The sequence below is a fragment of the Mercenaria mercenaria genome, chromosome 7 (assembly GCF_021730395.1).
Source record: "Mercenaria mercenaria strain notata chromosome 7, MADL_Memer_1, whole genome shotgun sequence".
Classification (NCBI taxonomy): Eukaryota; Metazoa; Mollusca; class Bivalvia; order Venerida; family Veneridae; genus Mercenaria; species Mercenaria mercenaria.
Genome location: NC_069367.1, coordinates 1,141,585 through 1,158,011, shown reverse-complemented (window position 1 = coordinate 1,158,011; position 16,427 = coordinate 1,141,585). Strand labels below are relative to the sequence as shown.

The window sequence follows — 16,427 nt, the reverse complement described above, 5'->3', positions numbered from 1 at the left end:
CAGTTTTCACATCTATATTCCATAGATGACCTTTTTTTGCAGAATGAAAGGAAAATATGAAACAACCGACTTATTATTTGATAAAATAACCATTTCATAAAAATCTTTATTCTTCCTTTCTTCATTCATTTTATGGTCAACTAGAAACTTGTATATTCAAACAAAAATTTGTAATTACCATTTTGTATCCGCAGTAAGTATTATTGCACAGTGGCACTTTCAACTAAATTCCTGAACTCGCTGCCAGGTAGAACTTCATTTTCATTTAAATTTATAACATGTTAAACAAAGCACTTATCATTTCCCTTTTTAGCCCACAGTACTTGAAGTATTGACGTCTTTTAACATTTTCTCGAAAGTCTAAATCAAGAGGATTTAGGAATCGATTGTTTTGTAGATTGACAGATTTGGCTGATCCCGTCTGATAACATTTGGAATTATAAATCATTCATTTTCTGACGGTTATCAGTACATTTATATTGTATTTCGTCCAAACAAATTGTACAAAATGCACTTAAAACTCTTTTGAATAATTATTGATAAATGCTGTTTGGTATAAACATGCATTTGCATATACAGATATCGTTGTATACATATGCATATTTTAATACCAAATACATGGATATTCGGTCCTGATATACAATGGTACGGGACTAAAAAGTACAAGCTTAAACATTTCAAAATTTTGGAAGAAGTCAAAAGACAACTATAGGAAAAGGATTCAGATAATTTACCATGTAACTTTTTTTCCTAACTCTAATTGTATTTGTTTCAATGTTGTTTATGTTATGTTTACTTGATTGAAATAAGTACTGCTTAAACTAAAGACAACTTATATAAATACAGCTTTTCAATTCTGCAGTGTTTTCGTTTGGAGGCGTTGGAGATGAGGGGGAGTGGGGGGGGGGGGGGGTCTTGTGAAACCCTAGCTGGACATCCAAAATCTCACCCCATATCCCTGCTGAAGGAACGATTACATGCGATTGGGTGTGGTGGTAACATTAGTGAGACTCAAACTCACAACCTCTAGATTGCCTGGCCGACCGGATCGTAAGCCTTGGAGCATTGGAGTACAGGAACTTCAGAACTTGATACTTCATACATATACAATGTACTAACATGAACGAGGTTCGGGATAAATACAGTTAACTCGTACAATAACGATAATATCATTGATTAATAAACCGTTTCTCCTTTTCTGTCTCGTGAAGAGTTGTTTCCAATCAATCAATAGTCCTTTAAATACATGAAACCACCGAGAAATGGCAAAAACAAATATTGAAGCTATAGAATATGATTGATTTCATATTACTATGGTATTTGAAAATAGAGTTAGGTCAATATTTGAGGAATCTCTGCTTAATAAGATCAATTAGTCTAAATTAGTAGGCCTGGAAAATGTACACTCAGTTTATCTATAAATAGGGTATAAATCATTTTTAAATATTTTCTGCCCATTAATCATACTCGAACGATGCAATAAACAAATAAATTGTAGAAATCAAAAAGGGGAACCGTAGTTTAATGGTAAAAGTGTCGACCGGTCGGCCCGGAGATTGTGGCTTCAAGCATTATTCGGGTGACATTCAACTACTAATACTGGAGACTCGAGCGTGTTTCATATAAGTTATAACCTTTGATCTCAGTCAAGCTCAAAATTTATATATTGTCATAAACGGAACAAGTTTTAATATACTCTAGTCCGAATTGTTGTTGCCGGTGTAAAGGAGGCCGTGTAAATGAAGTGGACCAGTTAAGATACTCGGCAATTTCCGTGTCTTTTGTTAGGCAATTCGGCATTCATCGGAAGTAAATATAGCTCAACTTCCGTAAAAACCGGAGACTGCCGAATTCGCACAAGTAAACTGTCACAAATTGACATACGGGCCTTATTTTATATGTATTGTAAATGCAGGTATTGCATCATCTTTTTGTAATTTTTTGAGTTATTGAGGTAAATGTCAGATTTCACGCATGAAATACCTCTCATGTTTTTCTGTATTTCATAACTTAAATTTCCATGTAAATTTCATTAAATTCTGTTCAGTAATAAGAAAGTTGATATTTTATAAACTTCAGTAATTTATGTTTTTATCCCCAAAACCACTATAATGGGCCTCAAATTGTCAATTTCAATTCGCGCCAAAGTAGTTAGATTCCCCGGCTATATCGTGAATCCCGTGAAAATGACAATAGTCGGAGCTCACGGCTTAGCCGTGAATCCCATGAAATTTAGTATTTGGCGGGACATTATCCTTTAAATAGACTGGACTAGATATGCCTTGCGCACACCACCTTACGACTTTATAGACGAATCTATGTCTGAATTATTTTCTTGCTAGAAATTTATGCTCGATCGAGGTAAGAAATTTATTTGTTAGATTTTTGTATGATTTTTGCATTACAATTTTTATTTGGTAAATTTTTGTTCATTCTACAGAATTCTGTAACATTTACTTTTCGGCATATGATTTTGGCTAGTTTCGGTATGTCAGGATGATTTATTAAATTTTTCAGACTTTTGTAAATTATTTCGAAAGAGGAATCTAAAATGTTTCATTTATATAAGATGTAAAATTTGGACTGAAATTTGTAACATGATATTTATAAAGTACTTTGTTTCAAAAACTTATGTCAAACATTTCGTTATTATGGAACGCCATTACTGCATTGTATTGTTATGTATAAATCTATCTGGCAAGTCTAGTGCCATGTTTGTAATATATTATTGTAATTTGTAATTGTGTGCCAGTCTATAGCACATCTAATTAATGTCCGTTTTAGTGTATGGCATTAGATATTATATGGATGCCAACTCTCATATAACGTTTGATTTACATTGAATTTTGTTAATTTGTAGTTGTAAATAATAGCTGCAGTTTATCATGTCCGTATCTATAATGTTTCATCATAAACTTTTCATATCTTTTTCATACTTTAACTTTAGTCTTTTAAGTAAGTAATCTTTGTAATAATGGAAGTAATAAGTGACGTATTTTAATCATGTGACGTCTGAACTTAGTAGCACATATATTTTGTATAAGTAGCACGTATTATTTATGGGAGCCTACGGAGGTATGGTGTACCCAAAGGAGCAGTTTTATGCCCTGACTTATTTGTTTTGCTATGGTGCTTACCATATGTTATATATTTTAGCTTCTTCCGCCAGACGATTTTTCCTGGTGATGTCATAACCCGGAAGTACAATGCCCGAGGTTCACTTGTCTTCACTCGCCTGGATGTGATATTCCCAGCGCAGAGCTTTCGTCCCATGGTTGTGCCGTAAACCGCAAAGACGATGATTTTTTGTTATCCTCTGAAGTCAGCTCAGGGATGCAATCACCTACCACCATAGGGAGCCAACACGGAATCAACGTATTCACGGTTTAAAGGGACTGAATTTAGAGATCTGTTTTGTTTGTGCTACTTAAAGTTCACAATTACATTAAAGACCTGTGTCACGTCAGATTAGAATGGACTATAAGAACTTTTGTATCTAGAGATACTGAAATTTTTTTTTTCTTTCTGATAATCAGTTTTTTTTTCTTTTCATATCTATTCATTGTTAATAATCATCTTTTGTAAATAAATTTGTAAATATTGTAAAGGGTGTTGATTTGTTCTGATGGTTACTGTCGCCGGTACGGCCTTTCCTGTCACATAAACTACGTAACTTGCCGATTGTCATTACGAGGGCCAAGGTTATGCATACAAGGAAATGCAGATGTCTGTATGAAATTCAAGACTTTGGTTTTACTAGTTGCAGCACTTTGTATTACATTATAATGCTCATCTGATGAATTAATTATCCCTATATATAGGTATTTAGTTCGAACACCCAAATTATTCGTGCGGGAAAATTGTCAGTTTCTTTCGGTGGTGATGTGGATTGTCTTCTGTCCCTCAAAAATAATATTTATTTATTTGGGTTTTACGGCGCACCAACACAGTAGAGGTTATAATTATGGCGCCAAACAGGACTACAAAAAATGACAGAATTCAACTAGAAGAGAAACTCACATGGGTAACTAGCAACTGAAACTCACGGTCTCAAAATTTAAAGGCTTCGGTTGTCGAGCGGTTGATGTTGCTGACTTCAAAACACACTGTCACGTGAGAAAGCCATGGTAACCAGATTGTCGATGGTTCTGTGCCTGTCCCTGCCCGGTAAATAATACCCAGATGGATATCTGGAATTTTCCATCACCATTTTTTAAAATTTTACTATGATCATATCATTTTCGCATGGGCTACGTAATGAACTTTGACAAATGGATAGCGGACATGTTGTGGCCACCAGAAATGGCGATCCCCACAGCCGGACTGACCGTTATTAATCCTGTTTTTTTTTAAATCTCGTTTAGAAGCTACTTTGTACCGCTTTCCGTCTCTAGTTAATAAATTGAAATACCGGTTTTTCATATTTTATCGCACGTTTTATTACATACAATGTTAATCTGTTTAAAAGACATTGTATCATTTAAAAATATACTTACAAGTTTACGGATGAAAACACTAACCTTGTAAGTCCCCATTTATTTGAATCGCGTGTGTGAAAAACAAATATATTTAAGCCATCATTTTAAAGATTTTAACAGTGTAAATATTTGCTTTAAACTTTGAAACTTTCATAGGTATTGTATACGTGATTCTACATTTACTAAATTATTTATTGATATTTCTTACACGACAATTGTTGACATAACATACCAACAGGTCTTAAGCTATTATGTAAGTATTTATTTAATGGCGTTTTTTTTATAGATACACGTTCAATACTTTGGAATCCATTGCGATCTATTAAAAGAAAATATTTTAGAAGTAAGGACAAAATGCTAATCGGAACCATTTTATGACTGTTGTAAAAATATGCAAAATATGTTATTTGTAACATAGTTTCCAGTAGATAATGAAAAAAAGCAAAAAAAAAAAAAAAAAAAAAAAAACAGGTAACAAAAAAAGGTCAACAATGTGGATTTACTGTCAAATCATTTAATTTCGTGGGCATGAAATTTCGTGGATTTGACGAAAACGGCAGTTTCGCAGGGATAAGAATTGGTGATTTTCAAAATTTGAACATCGAATTAATGGGAATCTGACTCGTTTGTTGATTTAATTTCGTGGATTGACTCAACCACAGAAACCACGAAAATTATCCCCAACCCCACCAAAAAAGAAAAAAAAATCAGTTCATTGTAGTATTTGTAAAAATGTCATTTCCGCCGGCATGAACATATTTGTTTGTAAGTCTTGTGATGATTAAATGTTTTAACTATACTTTATGATACTATCTTAATTTATATAGGGAAATAACTTTTGGCATCGGAAGTATATATAACGCTGAAGTTCAAAGTTCTATAACACTTTTAGCCCGTTTTCTTAATAATTAAAACGTCTTTCTTTCGTTTAAGACGGTTATGTTAATTAGATACATTAACTGTTGGTATACATATATACATATTATATGGCTTATCCATTCATAGATCTTCACTGAATTAAAATCACACGGTCCCGGTAGATTGGATTGTTTAGCGTAATTCAATTAGAAAAGTTCCGCTCTGAAACTTGATAAAAAGAACTCATACCGGCCAATTAGATACTTGAAAGATTAAACATTGTATCAAATTATTCGTTGGCTATCTCATTTCATACTGACAGATCATTTTGTTAACTTCATAAACATTGTTTATACATGTACTAACTTGAAATTGGAAATGATTTAAAAGCGTGTTATAAATAAAACATCTTATCGCAAATACAATAATTTTACCTTCTTTTTCATATATCCATTTCAGTTTTTTTTCCTCTAGTGTATAACAGTATTCCCATTAAGACACAGTATAACTTGTCACTACAGATGAAAAGATCAGTCTGTTCGTTGTTATGGGTTAAAAATGTCGCGTGCTTGTTATTATACCCGGGGAGATAAACATCTTATCACCGCTGCTCAGGGGAAATAACTTTTAGCGAAAGGTAACGTAAAGGATGACAGGGTTAGTTTTCGTGTTAAGATAAATCTCAATGTATAGGCATAGGAAATAGAGATCAATATAATTGCACCTTTACTAATCCTACCAGGTGTTCTGTATTACAAAAGTGAATCTATTGTGACATTTTGATACAAGCAAAACTGTATTATCTGCACTATTATTTACCTACTGGTACTTCGTTTTATTATTGGCTTGTTAAAAGTTAATTTTTTACCATATGTAAGTTGACAGAATCATAGGAACCATGTCTTGAGGGGTAAATCAAACACAAATGAATAAATCCTTAATGATTTTGTTGTGCAAAAAAGTATGATAGTGTGTCTTAAACAGTTTTCATTTTCCACTCAATTGTGTAATTGCAAGGGAAGTAAACTAATAGATCTCTACTTATAAGTACTAGCCCAAGGCAAGAGTTGTCATTCTTTGTGGATCACAACTTTAAATTAAAAATTAAAACTTCTGTTATTGATATTAACAAAACTATCATAAACTTCACATTTGTGAAATCATTTTTGGTTATTTCAAGGACTTGGAAATTAATTTCTAGACTTTATTTAATGTAATTCTATCATTGAAAATTTTAGGGCCTATCTCTACAATGTAGGCAGTTCCGACTTGAGTAAGTTTATTCGCAACAGTTACTGCTGGTTCTGAATTCAGTTTTAAGAAAATGTGTATTTATCCACCTTTTTATTATGCTACATGTTCGTAATAACAATCATGTAATTAAACTGCCGCACATGGAACAAGAGCAATGTTGCTTTAAACGTGAACATCATTGATGTCATAACGTGATTTGTTATGAATAGCGGTCCTTATTTACGTCATGACAAACGAAAAGTTAGGGATGTATTCAGTCTACCTCTATTCTTAAGGAAATGTAAAGCAGTGAATGTTTCCTGACGTTTAATTGCAGTTTATCCAAAAAGATAGCAATGGTCCGACCAAATTATCACAAGAGAGCAAACAAAACATGTCAATAGGTTTAGAAGACAAAAGTCTTTAAAGCACATGGCAAATAATTCAAGCAAAATAATAAAATAATTTTGCCTACAATAAGTCACTTGGTGTATGTAAAACAAATGTATCAAAAAGCCACAACATCAAAGTTCAAAGTTAGTCAGATACCTGTGGAGTAAATAAATCACAAAGTTTTATATGCGTTTATATCTGAATAATTCTACATTTTTCTTTTCTCTACTGGAAATGTTCTGTCCAGTTCTAAACTATTTCTATTGATTTTTACTAATAGAAGAATGTCTCAAACGTATAAATGTTTATTTTCCGAAGGAACTGTGTTGGTAATCTTTATAAAAAAAACTTTTCTTTTTTTTTTTTTTGTGGGGGGGGGGGGGGGGGGGTCAGTTCATATTACAAAATTTCTTACTAATACTTCAATAGATATATGAGAACTCAAAACACAGGAAATATTCCAAAAACTTGCTTGAAAGCAGACTCCTAAAACGGAACATATTAAATCAGAAGAAGATTTTGATATATTTGCAAAGGTGTTCAATTGCGAAACTTAATTTAAGCCTCCTCGCCTTCATCATCTTCCTCTTCGTCGAATTCATCTTGATCGTCGGCGGTAGCTTCCTGGTACTGCTGGTACTCCGATACCAAATCGTTCATGTTGGACTCGGCTTCTGTGAACTCCATCTCGTCCATACCCTCGCCAGTGTACCAATGCAAGAAAGCCTTACGCCGGAACATAGCGGTGAACTGTTCGGAGATGCGTTTGAAGAGTTCCTGGATGGCGGTGCTGTTACCAATGAAGGTTGCGGACATCTTGAGACCACGTGGCGGGATATCACAGACGGCGGTCTTGACGTTGTTGGGGATCCATTCGACGAAGTAGCTGCTGTTCTTGTTCTGAACGTTCAACATCTGTTCGTCGACTTCCTTCATGGACATACGCCCACGGAACATGGCGGCGACGGTAAGGTAACGTCCGTGACGTGGGTCACAAGCAGCCATCATGTTCTTTGAATCGAACATTTGCTGGGTGAGTTCTGGGACAGTGAGAGCTCTGTATTGCTGGCTACCACGTGAAGTCAGGGGAGCGAACCCTGGCATGAAGAAATGGAGACGTGGGAAAGGTACCATGTTAACGGCGAGTTTACGCAGATCTGCGTTCAACTGTCCCGGAAATCGGAGAGAGGTGGTGATACCAGACATTGTTGCGGAGACAAGATGATTAAGATCCCCGTAGGTGGGGGTTGTGAGTTTAAGGGTTCTGAAGCAGATATCGTACAGCGCTTCATTGTCGATACAGTAGGTTTCATCTGTGTTTTCAACAAGCTGGTGGACTGAGAGGGTGGCATTGTATGGTTCAACAACCGTGTCGGATACCTGTAAATTTTACAAATAAAAGCGTTTAATGACAAGATTTATGTCTAGTATTAAGGTTTAAATAAGTCACGCATTTATACTAAAATTAATACTGTAGGTGTTTATCATATCATACATACAAATGAGTAATTTACATTTAAAACTTACTTTCCGCCCTCTTTAATACTTTAGATGTGACAGATAAGTTAAAAATGGACCAAAAGGCACTAACGCTTCATATTTCGACCAGCCTAACCAGTAACGTAAATGACAAAAAAGGCTAAATTCTAATCAAAATATGTATAAAAAAAGTATTTTTTTACGACAATATCAATAACAAATTTGCAGGGTATCTTTACGTACTTTTGGAGATGGCACGACGGAGAATGTGTTCATGATTCGGTCGGGGTACTCTTCCCGGATTTTGCTGATCAGCAGTGTTCCCATACCAGACCCAGTACCTCCACCCAGGGAGTGTGTAAGTTGGAATCCCTGAAGACAGTCACAGTTCTCTGCCTCTTTCCTGACCACATCCAGCACGGAATCTACGAGCTCAGCACCTTCTGTGTAGTGACCCTTGGCCCAGTTGTTACCAGCACCGCTCTGACCGAACACAAAGTTGTCTGGCCGGAAAAGCTGGCCGAATGGTCCCGATCGGACAGAGTCCATGGTACCGGGTTCGAGATCAAGGAGCACCGCTCGCGGAACATATTTGCCACCTGAAGAGGACATATATACTGAATTATATTTGAATACATGCATGTTCTCACGTTTATTTTTTTATTAAAATTAAAACGTTACGAATTGCTAAATACAGCCAAGCCTGTAGATAAATACCGTGCATGGAAGAGTCTAAACTGGACGTTAATTGTAGGTAGGCTTTAATAACTTGTAATCGGCAAATTACGTATTCTCCGTTTGCGATTTCGACATTCTCCGGATTTTACGGAACGTCTTTTGCGCGTTCAGCTACAGTAACGTACGAAGAATGCCGAACTTCATAACGAGGGTACGTTAACATCATACGGGAATATCCAAGTGTCACGGATCCATTACGTTAACACATGTTTGGCTATAATTACGTCATATTTATACATAACTGAAATTTAGTAACATAAAGAGTAAGATAGTATAATGGCATTAATGAAATTCAAATGCCATTTATCAACCATGCTTTGAAAAAATGAACCTTCACAGAGCAGCGACTCATATCTGTTTATTTTTTTATGAGACAGTGCTCATCAGCACCCCAGGGACCGTGTAGATAGCCAGTACATCATGAAATTCTTGCGATGTTTATCACCAGCAATCTAGGGTCCGTGTAAATAGATAATCAGCATCCCAGGGACCGTGTAAGCCAAACATCATGAAATCCGATATGATAAAATATTTGTACTTTGACTCTGTACGATAGAAAACAAATACAACAGGTATGTGAATGATATACATGTTCCAGTGTTAATGATAAAGTCACAATCCACTTATTTATGCAAACAGACGCGCGAACTCATGGAGTCATTGGACAGAAGCCTACAAAAATAATAACAAAGTCAATTAATAGCAAATGTAACGAGAAAGCCTCTTTAACCGACTTTTACTATGTTATACACAAACCATCTACATTACTTAACAATTTCACACACAATTAAGGGAAAATTAAGCCGGCAATACGTTACATTGAGAGAAATAAAATAACAATGGCCACGTTGTTTTAGCATATAGTTTGCCCCAGCAATCTTGTTTTTGTAGATTGTTAACTTGATATTTTTGATCACCTATTATGAACCTTTAACACACAGTTTATCGTACATTATACATACTATCACGCGATATTTGATGGTAGTAATTTGCTTTTAGCAAAAATAGTTGGAATAGTTGTAGTTTTATGAGGTTAACATAGTTACGCTCTAATGTTTCTCGCAGTTTTCAGTTTAGTTTTACATCTACATATCTTACGTTTACTTTGTCTGAAGCTCAGATGTGAAACAAATTTGTTTCGAGGCCCAGATTTATACCCGGTTTATATTGTTTTATATACTTTATCATATCCCAACCCATTATTTCACATAGTTATGCTCTCAATAGAGTCAATACATTATCAAGAATTCTTTCATGAATCTCAGACTCTTACTCCATAAGGACACTGGAATTTTCTGTGACATTCCCTTTACTTCTAAGCTCATCTCTGCGAATTTGAACCGGAGATATGTCTACAGTCAAACCTGTATTAAGCGATCAGCCAAGGAAGCGTCATAATCTGGCTAGTTATAGCAGATGTCTGCTTATGGTAAGTTGAAATAAGAACAAAGGATCAATTTAAAGACGTTAGGTGACTTACTTGCTGAAGGGAAGTGGCTGCTTGATACAGATGAACGCTAAGGTAGGATCAACAGTTTTACTAAAAAAGGATAAATTTATAGCAGTGATTTATTTCAAGGATTCTAATTCAGATTAAAGAAGATTATAAGTATTTGAACTGTATACATATTATAATATCTAATTTTAGTTAAAGGATACGGACCCACCCGTAATAATACTCGTAAATATAGTTAAACGTACAAATGGTTTTCTGTAAAACGGAGAATACAGAACAGAGAATACACACGGAGAACACGTAATTTGCCGACTTGCATGATAATCACGTGTCCCTTAATCCTGCAATCCTGTACTACACTCGAATTTAGTCATAAAGCCTTCTGCGAATGTTTCTTTTAAAATTCAATTTCCATCCTCCCTTAAAGAGCTAAACACATTCGTCTTTGTGGCAAGAGCCCCTCAACTGCTCAGATTATTTATGGAAAACCTACCTGTTGCTTCATTGAAATATACATTAATTCTTTCGAGTTGTAGGTCTGAGTCTCCGTGGTAAGTGCCTGTGGGGTCTATACCATGTTCATCGGAAATTACCTCCCAGAACTGAAAATGTCAAAAGTTCAATGTTTGAACTACGACGTTACAATCTCCTCTGCAGTCTTACCGGTTCCTACATTAGACAGCTGGGCTGCAAGGTAGTGATTGTTTACTGTAACTTAACTATTTAATATTTTTACAAAAGAATTATATGATTTATTTAGCCTATGTTTTTTTCTTTAAATGAAGTTCGGTCAAAAGTCCTTCGGCGTAGCTCTGTTTGCAAAACACGACTCTCATAATATTTGTATCAAACTAATTTTAAGCAAGAGATTTGTCTCAAAATGTACAGTTCATCCTGCTTTTAAAATGTTACCACGATAACTGTGCAGACAAACAAACATGTACATTAGAGAGGATTTGTACAGACGAATGAATAAATGATCACTTTGAAAGGTGATGAGGCAGTTTATCATCGTTCAACATTCATTACATCAAGGTTGGTTGATAAAATTGGGTTCAGTCTCCTGTGATAAAATTATTCACCAGATAAATATTTCAACATTCAAAATGTACCATCCCATAACCGATCATTTTATCATATGAAACAACTTTGATGGGGGTTGTCATAGGTCTAATACCGATAAATAGTCAATAGCAAAAATACATAAAATATCAAAATTTGTTTATTAGGGTGAAAAAAAAATTATTTCCTCTTTGCAAAATGACCATTGCATTTGTGATAGATTTTAAACAGAGTTATACAGAACAAAATGGAGCGAAGCCAAGCAGAGCAGAGCAGAACACAACAGAACAAAAAATATGGATACATACAATTCATATATCTTGTTAATACAAAATGAAATTACATATTTAATTATAGCATTCTCTTATTCGCCATTCCCATCTGTTGAATGACTATTTGCCTATTCCAATGAAATAGTTTCCGCGCACGAATACATGAAAGGTTTAGTCTATTTTATTAGATACCATAGAAACCAACAGAACTCCCTACAGAACGTTAGAAGTGGTAAGCGTGATCACATCACAGTGTTAATTTTTATTTATTCCGGAATACATGGAAACATGTCTCAGACATTAATTTTTAAGTGCAGAAATATTGAATAACTAGATCTACATGCGAAACACTCCTAGTGTCGGTACATGGAATGGCGTGATCGATACAACTGATGGAGAAAAATAACGTGATCTGTCTCGTGGGGGGAATATCTGAACTGAAGTATTCAACAATACTGAGTGTAAAAACAAGAAAATTGGTCTCCTTGACAGAATACACTCTCACATACTTGAAATGTTTTTGGCAGGAATGGAAATCGTACAAAATGCAAAATGTTTGATAATTCTTTGGAAAAAAATGACCACATAGCACAAAGGATTCCTCGACAGAAAAACTATTTATTTAACAAACTCTTAACCCAACTCTCGAATAAATGTACATTGCATAGTCTGTGTTCAGACCCTGCGTTTTGTTCACAGGAGATAACTCATGAGGCTATTCAAATTTTGTATATTTATGTCCCTTGTTTTTCTCAAAAGACTGATGAAACATAATCATTCTTTCTAAAAAAAAGATTATCCTGTCGGTAGCAAGGCTAGTCAGTGCATGCATTGCAAACAATATAGGTTTGTATTTTTTCACCCTTTTCACTGAATGAACCCCAAAACCCCCAAATTGGCATTTACTCCAAAGAAACTACAGATTTATGAAAGCAGCTGAAAATAATTATACGCGTTTTTTTTTTACTGACTCAGACGGCATGTTCTGAATTCTCAATTAGGGATCCTGAACTTCGATCGATGCCAGACTACGAGAAACAATTTCTCAGTGTTTCAAAAACGTTCTAAATGTTTCCATAGCAACGAGATTTCTACAACTGTTACAGCGAGACGCAGCTGTATGCAAATGGAAGCATGTAATAACACAAAGTGCATTTTATCTATAGATGAAAATGTAAAATCATTATTGTACAAAACAAATTTAATACAATCAATTTCAATATCTCTTCTATTGAACCTTGCTTGAATGGTATTCTGCGAGAAAAAAAACTGGTAAAAAATTCAAACGCAGCAAGGTTGTATCACCCTCGCAATTTTGAACCTACGACCCCGGTTTGAACTGTCTGCGGAATGTAGATCATATTTGCCGGAAAATAGTACATTAACATGATGTGATTCAACCAGACCGGGTGTAGATTTGCACATTGACCCAATTTTCTACGTGACTGAATTAATTCGACTACTTAAAGTACAATTATTGTTTTAAGTCTATAGAAAATTATATAGCAATTATGATGCATCGAATTATTGTTTGGCGTAATTAGTTATTTTTCCTCATTGCTGTGACTCATCAACAACTGTCGTCTGCTGTGTGAATATCATCTGCTGTGTGAGAATCGTCTGCTGCTGCAGACAATGAGTATTACTCATACAAAATTCAACACAGTATAGTCAATATTATTGCAAAACAAACTGATGAATATACGGGCTGAATAAACAATGAGTCAGCAAATTTATTTATTCAAGAGGTTCAACTTCATGAAATCTTCATACGTGCACAGTGGAAATCTCTCGTAAATTAAGTTGTAAATGAGCATCTAATTTTATTGGCAATAGTCTGTAAAAAAAAACAGATTAGGATTTTCCAGTCAGACGCCAGGACATAATTATGTTTGATCTACATATTAAACATTCCGTGAACAGCTGGTAGAGCACGTGAACTAATTCCACATTTAACCAGCGTTCCTGTCATTCTTCCATACATTCCTCTTAAATATCATATATATATATATAAATGTTTATATATATATATATAAATGTTTATACTGGCTCTATTCAATAAAATTGGTATTATATACGTTGATAGGGGGGTAAATATTCAGGATTAAACAAAAATATGCCGAAACATTCCTTCTCAGACTTTTGACAGCTTTTTACATTGAACTTCAAATATCAACCACATTTTTTGCAGACTATTTAGAAGAAAATCCTGTTCATTGACTGCCATAGCGAAGACTATGTCCCAGATATATTTTTTTTTCTTTTTTTTCTGCCTAAAATTGTGAATATAGCCAGTCTATATCCTATGTCCAATATCTCTAAAATTGACTTGCATTTGTCACTATTACACAAAATAAAAGAAGAATGACAAAAGTTGAAATATTATCACATGTTCTTTATTATCAATTTAGTGGCTAGCCTACCCCTTACCCTATTACTAGTTATAAAATTTTATTATAAATTCAAGGGAGTTTTTAAAGAAGTTACTGCGTAGACCAAATAAATACATTTATTTCAATTAATTAAAGAAATTTGTTTTCAATATACTATATGGTTAAACTTTATTTAAAGCCCCAACTTTTACTACCCTGGCAGTAAGTTTTGTAGGAGGGGCCTATCAAATAACAAGGCTACTCCAGGCTGTCTGTCAGCTAAAAATAGCTCACTTTCAATGATTCACAAATCAAATGTAAACAATGGTCAGTTGAAGAAGAAATATGAATTTACATGTTTTGATGATTACAAATTATCATTATACATATTTTGTGCATCCATATCAATATCATTGTTATGAAAAATTGAGTTGAGACTAGCATTCCTGATTTTTAAACTTCTTATTAATGTAAATTGAACAGTGAAACTCGAAATCAAACATTCTTAACTTTTCTGTCATTGCTGGCAGGTCCATTAATTGAGATAATGTAGCAATAAATGCAGAAATGATAAACTATTTAAGTCTGAGATGTAGCACAATGCACACAAATTAGCAAGTGTTGCTGTGATAAGGTCTAATAAAAATGATAAGCTATTTGAAATAATTTTCACTGTATGTCTGTTATTTAGTTCCCTATATCTCTAAAACATTTTTTAAATAACACATAAAAATATAACTGCAGAAATGATTGAATATGATATTCTATTCAGTTTAAAAATTCAAAGTTACTTTTCTGGAAAAGTTTTACAATGCACTCTAGGTGTTAATTCTACTGATACATAAAGCTTTCTGCTGATCAAGTTTGTTGATAAAATTAACCACGAGGGAATTGTTTACATTCTCTGTTTTCTCTAGGGTTCATGACCTCATTAGCTCCTCCCGGCAAATTCAAATTTTTGGCAGTTAGGTTTAAATAATTTTTTGAAACTATACTTCACAATTTTTTGTTTTAAAAAATAAAAACACCAATTGATAAAGAATGTTTCAATGTGTATTTATGCAATTTTTCATAACTTTTTATCCAGTAGTTCATTTAAAATTTTGAAAAAGGGCTCTCTAATGTGAAACATGCATAATTTATATAAAAACCTGCCCCAGCGCCATCTTCTGGCTTTTATATGGCAGTTGGGGGTTTAATTTGCCAGAAGGAAAGCGATAACATAATTATGCTTTTCATCGTATGAGTAATACAGGACAGGCGTTATGACTAATTCACACACCATCATATATGCATACTATCATTAAATATGTGAATAAATGATTAAATATTGTTGTACTGGCAGAACCTACACTAAATGCCCATTTTGTATTAAATTTACCAAATGGTTATATAGATAATCTAAAACATATTTAATATCCAATTACAAAAACTATACGAAATATTTTAACCTGAAGAGAGGAGGAGCGGATAAGCAGAAAGTAAACACCGGTAGATATTTAAATAAGACTGCACAGTCTTTGTAGATACTGTAGAAATTTTCTTACCTTAGCACCAATCTGGTTTCCACATTGACCAGCCTGAATGTGAACAATTTCTCTCATTTTCCCGTCTGCTCGCTTTTCCAAGTCCGCACCCCGCGTATTAACTAACTAAACTGGCTACGGATCAATTACTGGGTTAGTTTTATATTCGCTCTGCGTGCGCAGCTGCATCCATTAATCACCGTTTGTAAACCATGCGCGCGCATGTATAATTTGCAAGAGTGTAGACTTATGGGGGAAGGGCAGGGGATAGTTATTTTGAAATTCATTAAAACAGTTTTAAGGTTTTAATAAATGATCAAGAAAAGTTAAGCGAATATATCAGCGCGTTCATACTTAATTTATAGACAAAATTCACTCAAATGTCCCACCTATAGTGAGACCTGTCCCGTATTAAGGTAGCTCTGCACGTTTGATAAACCGGAAGTAATGGCGTAACGTCATTTTTCCGGAAAACGTAGAATAAAGCCTGGATTCGGCATACGGAAATGAAAATAATTTTATGATTTAATCGAAATCTGTGGGTAGATTTATTACAATAG

General features: G+C 34.4%; 2 protein-coding genes and 1 long non-coding RNA gene across 9 annotated transcripts in view; 1 reads left to right on the top strand and 2 right to left on the bottom strand.

The window, feature by feature from the left end:
- The window catches only part of LOC123555143 (malignant fibrous histiocytoma-amplified sequence 1-like), a 30,730-nt gene extending 23,993 nt beyond the window's left edge, over window positions 1-6,737 (bottom strand). For 3 of the 6 annotated variants that reach the window (XM_045345792.2, XM_053547343.1, XM_045345794.2), the window contains exon 1: window positions 5,771-6,737. The gene's annotated coding sequence lies outside the window, so the exon portion shown is untranslated. Of the gene's footprint in view, window positions 1-178; window positions 580-4,496 lie in introns of those variants that run through there. The other 3 variants (XM_053547341.1, XM_053547340.1, XM_053547342.1) reach the window with 3 other exon arrangements.
- LOC128558377 (uncharacterized) lies at window positions 2,245-3,607 on the top strand. The gene is made up of 2 exons (XR_008371568.1): window positions 2,245-2,361; window positions 3,157-3,607. It is a non-coding gene; the product is annotated as an uncharacterized LOC128558377 (long non-coding RNA).
- A 144-nt stretch (window positions 6,738-6,881) lies between the features above and the next one.
- Window positions 6,882-16,049, bottom strand: LOC123555144 (tubulin beta chain-like). 2 transcript variants are annotated; one of them, XM_045345795.2, is made up of 4 exons: window positions 15,889-16,049; window positions 11,129-11,237; window positions 8,685-9,040; window positions 6,882-8,342 (listed from the first exon to the last, which is right to left on the bottom strand). In XM_045345795.2, exons 1-4 carry the CDS (start codon window positions 15,943-15,945, stop codon window positions 7,521-7,523), a joined length of 1,344 nt encoding a protein of 447 aa, XP_045201730.1. In that variant the 5' UTR covers window positions 15,946-16,049; the 3' UTR covers window positions 6,882-7,520. The 2 variants fall into 2 exon arrangements, with proteins under 2 accessions (XP_045201730.1, XP_053403319.1); XM_053547344.1 differs by lacking the exon at window positions 15,889-16,049 and adding an exon at window positions 10,660-10,719 and having other exon boundaries at window positions 11,129-11,239.
- Window positions 16,050-16,427: the final 378 nt, after the last annotated feature.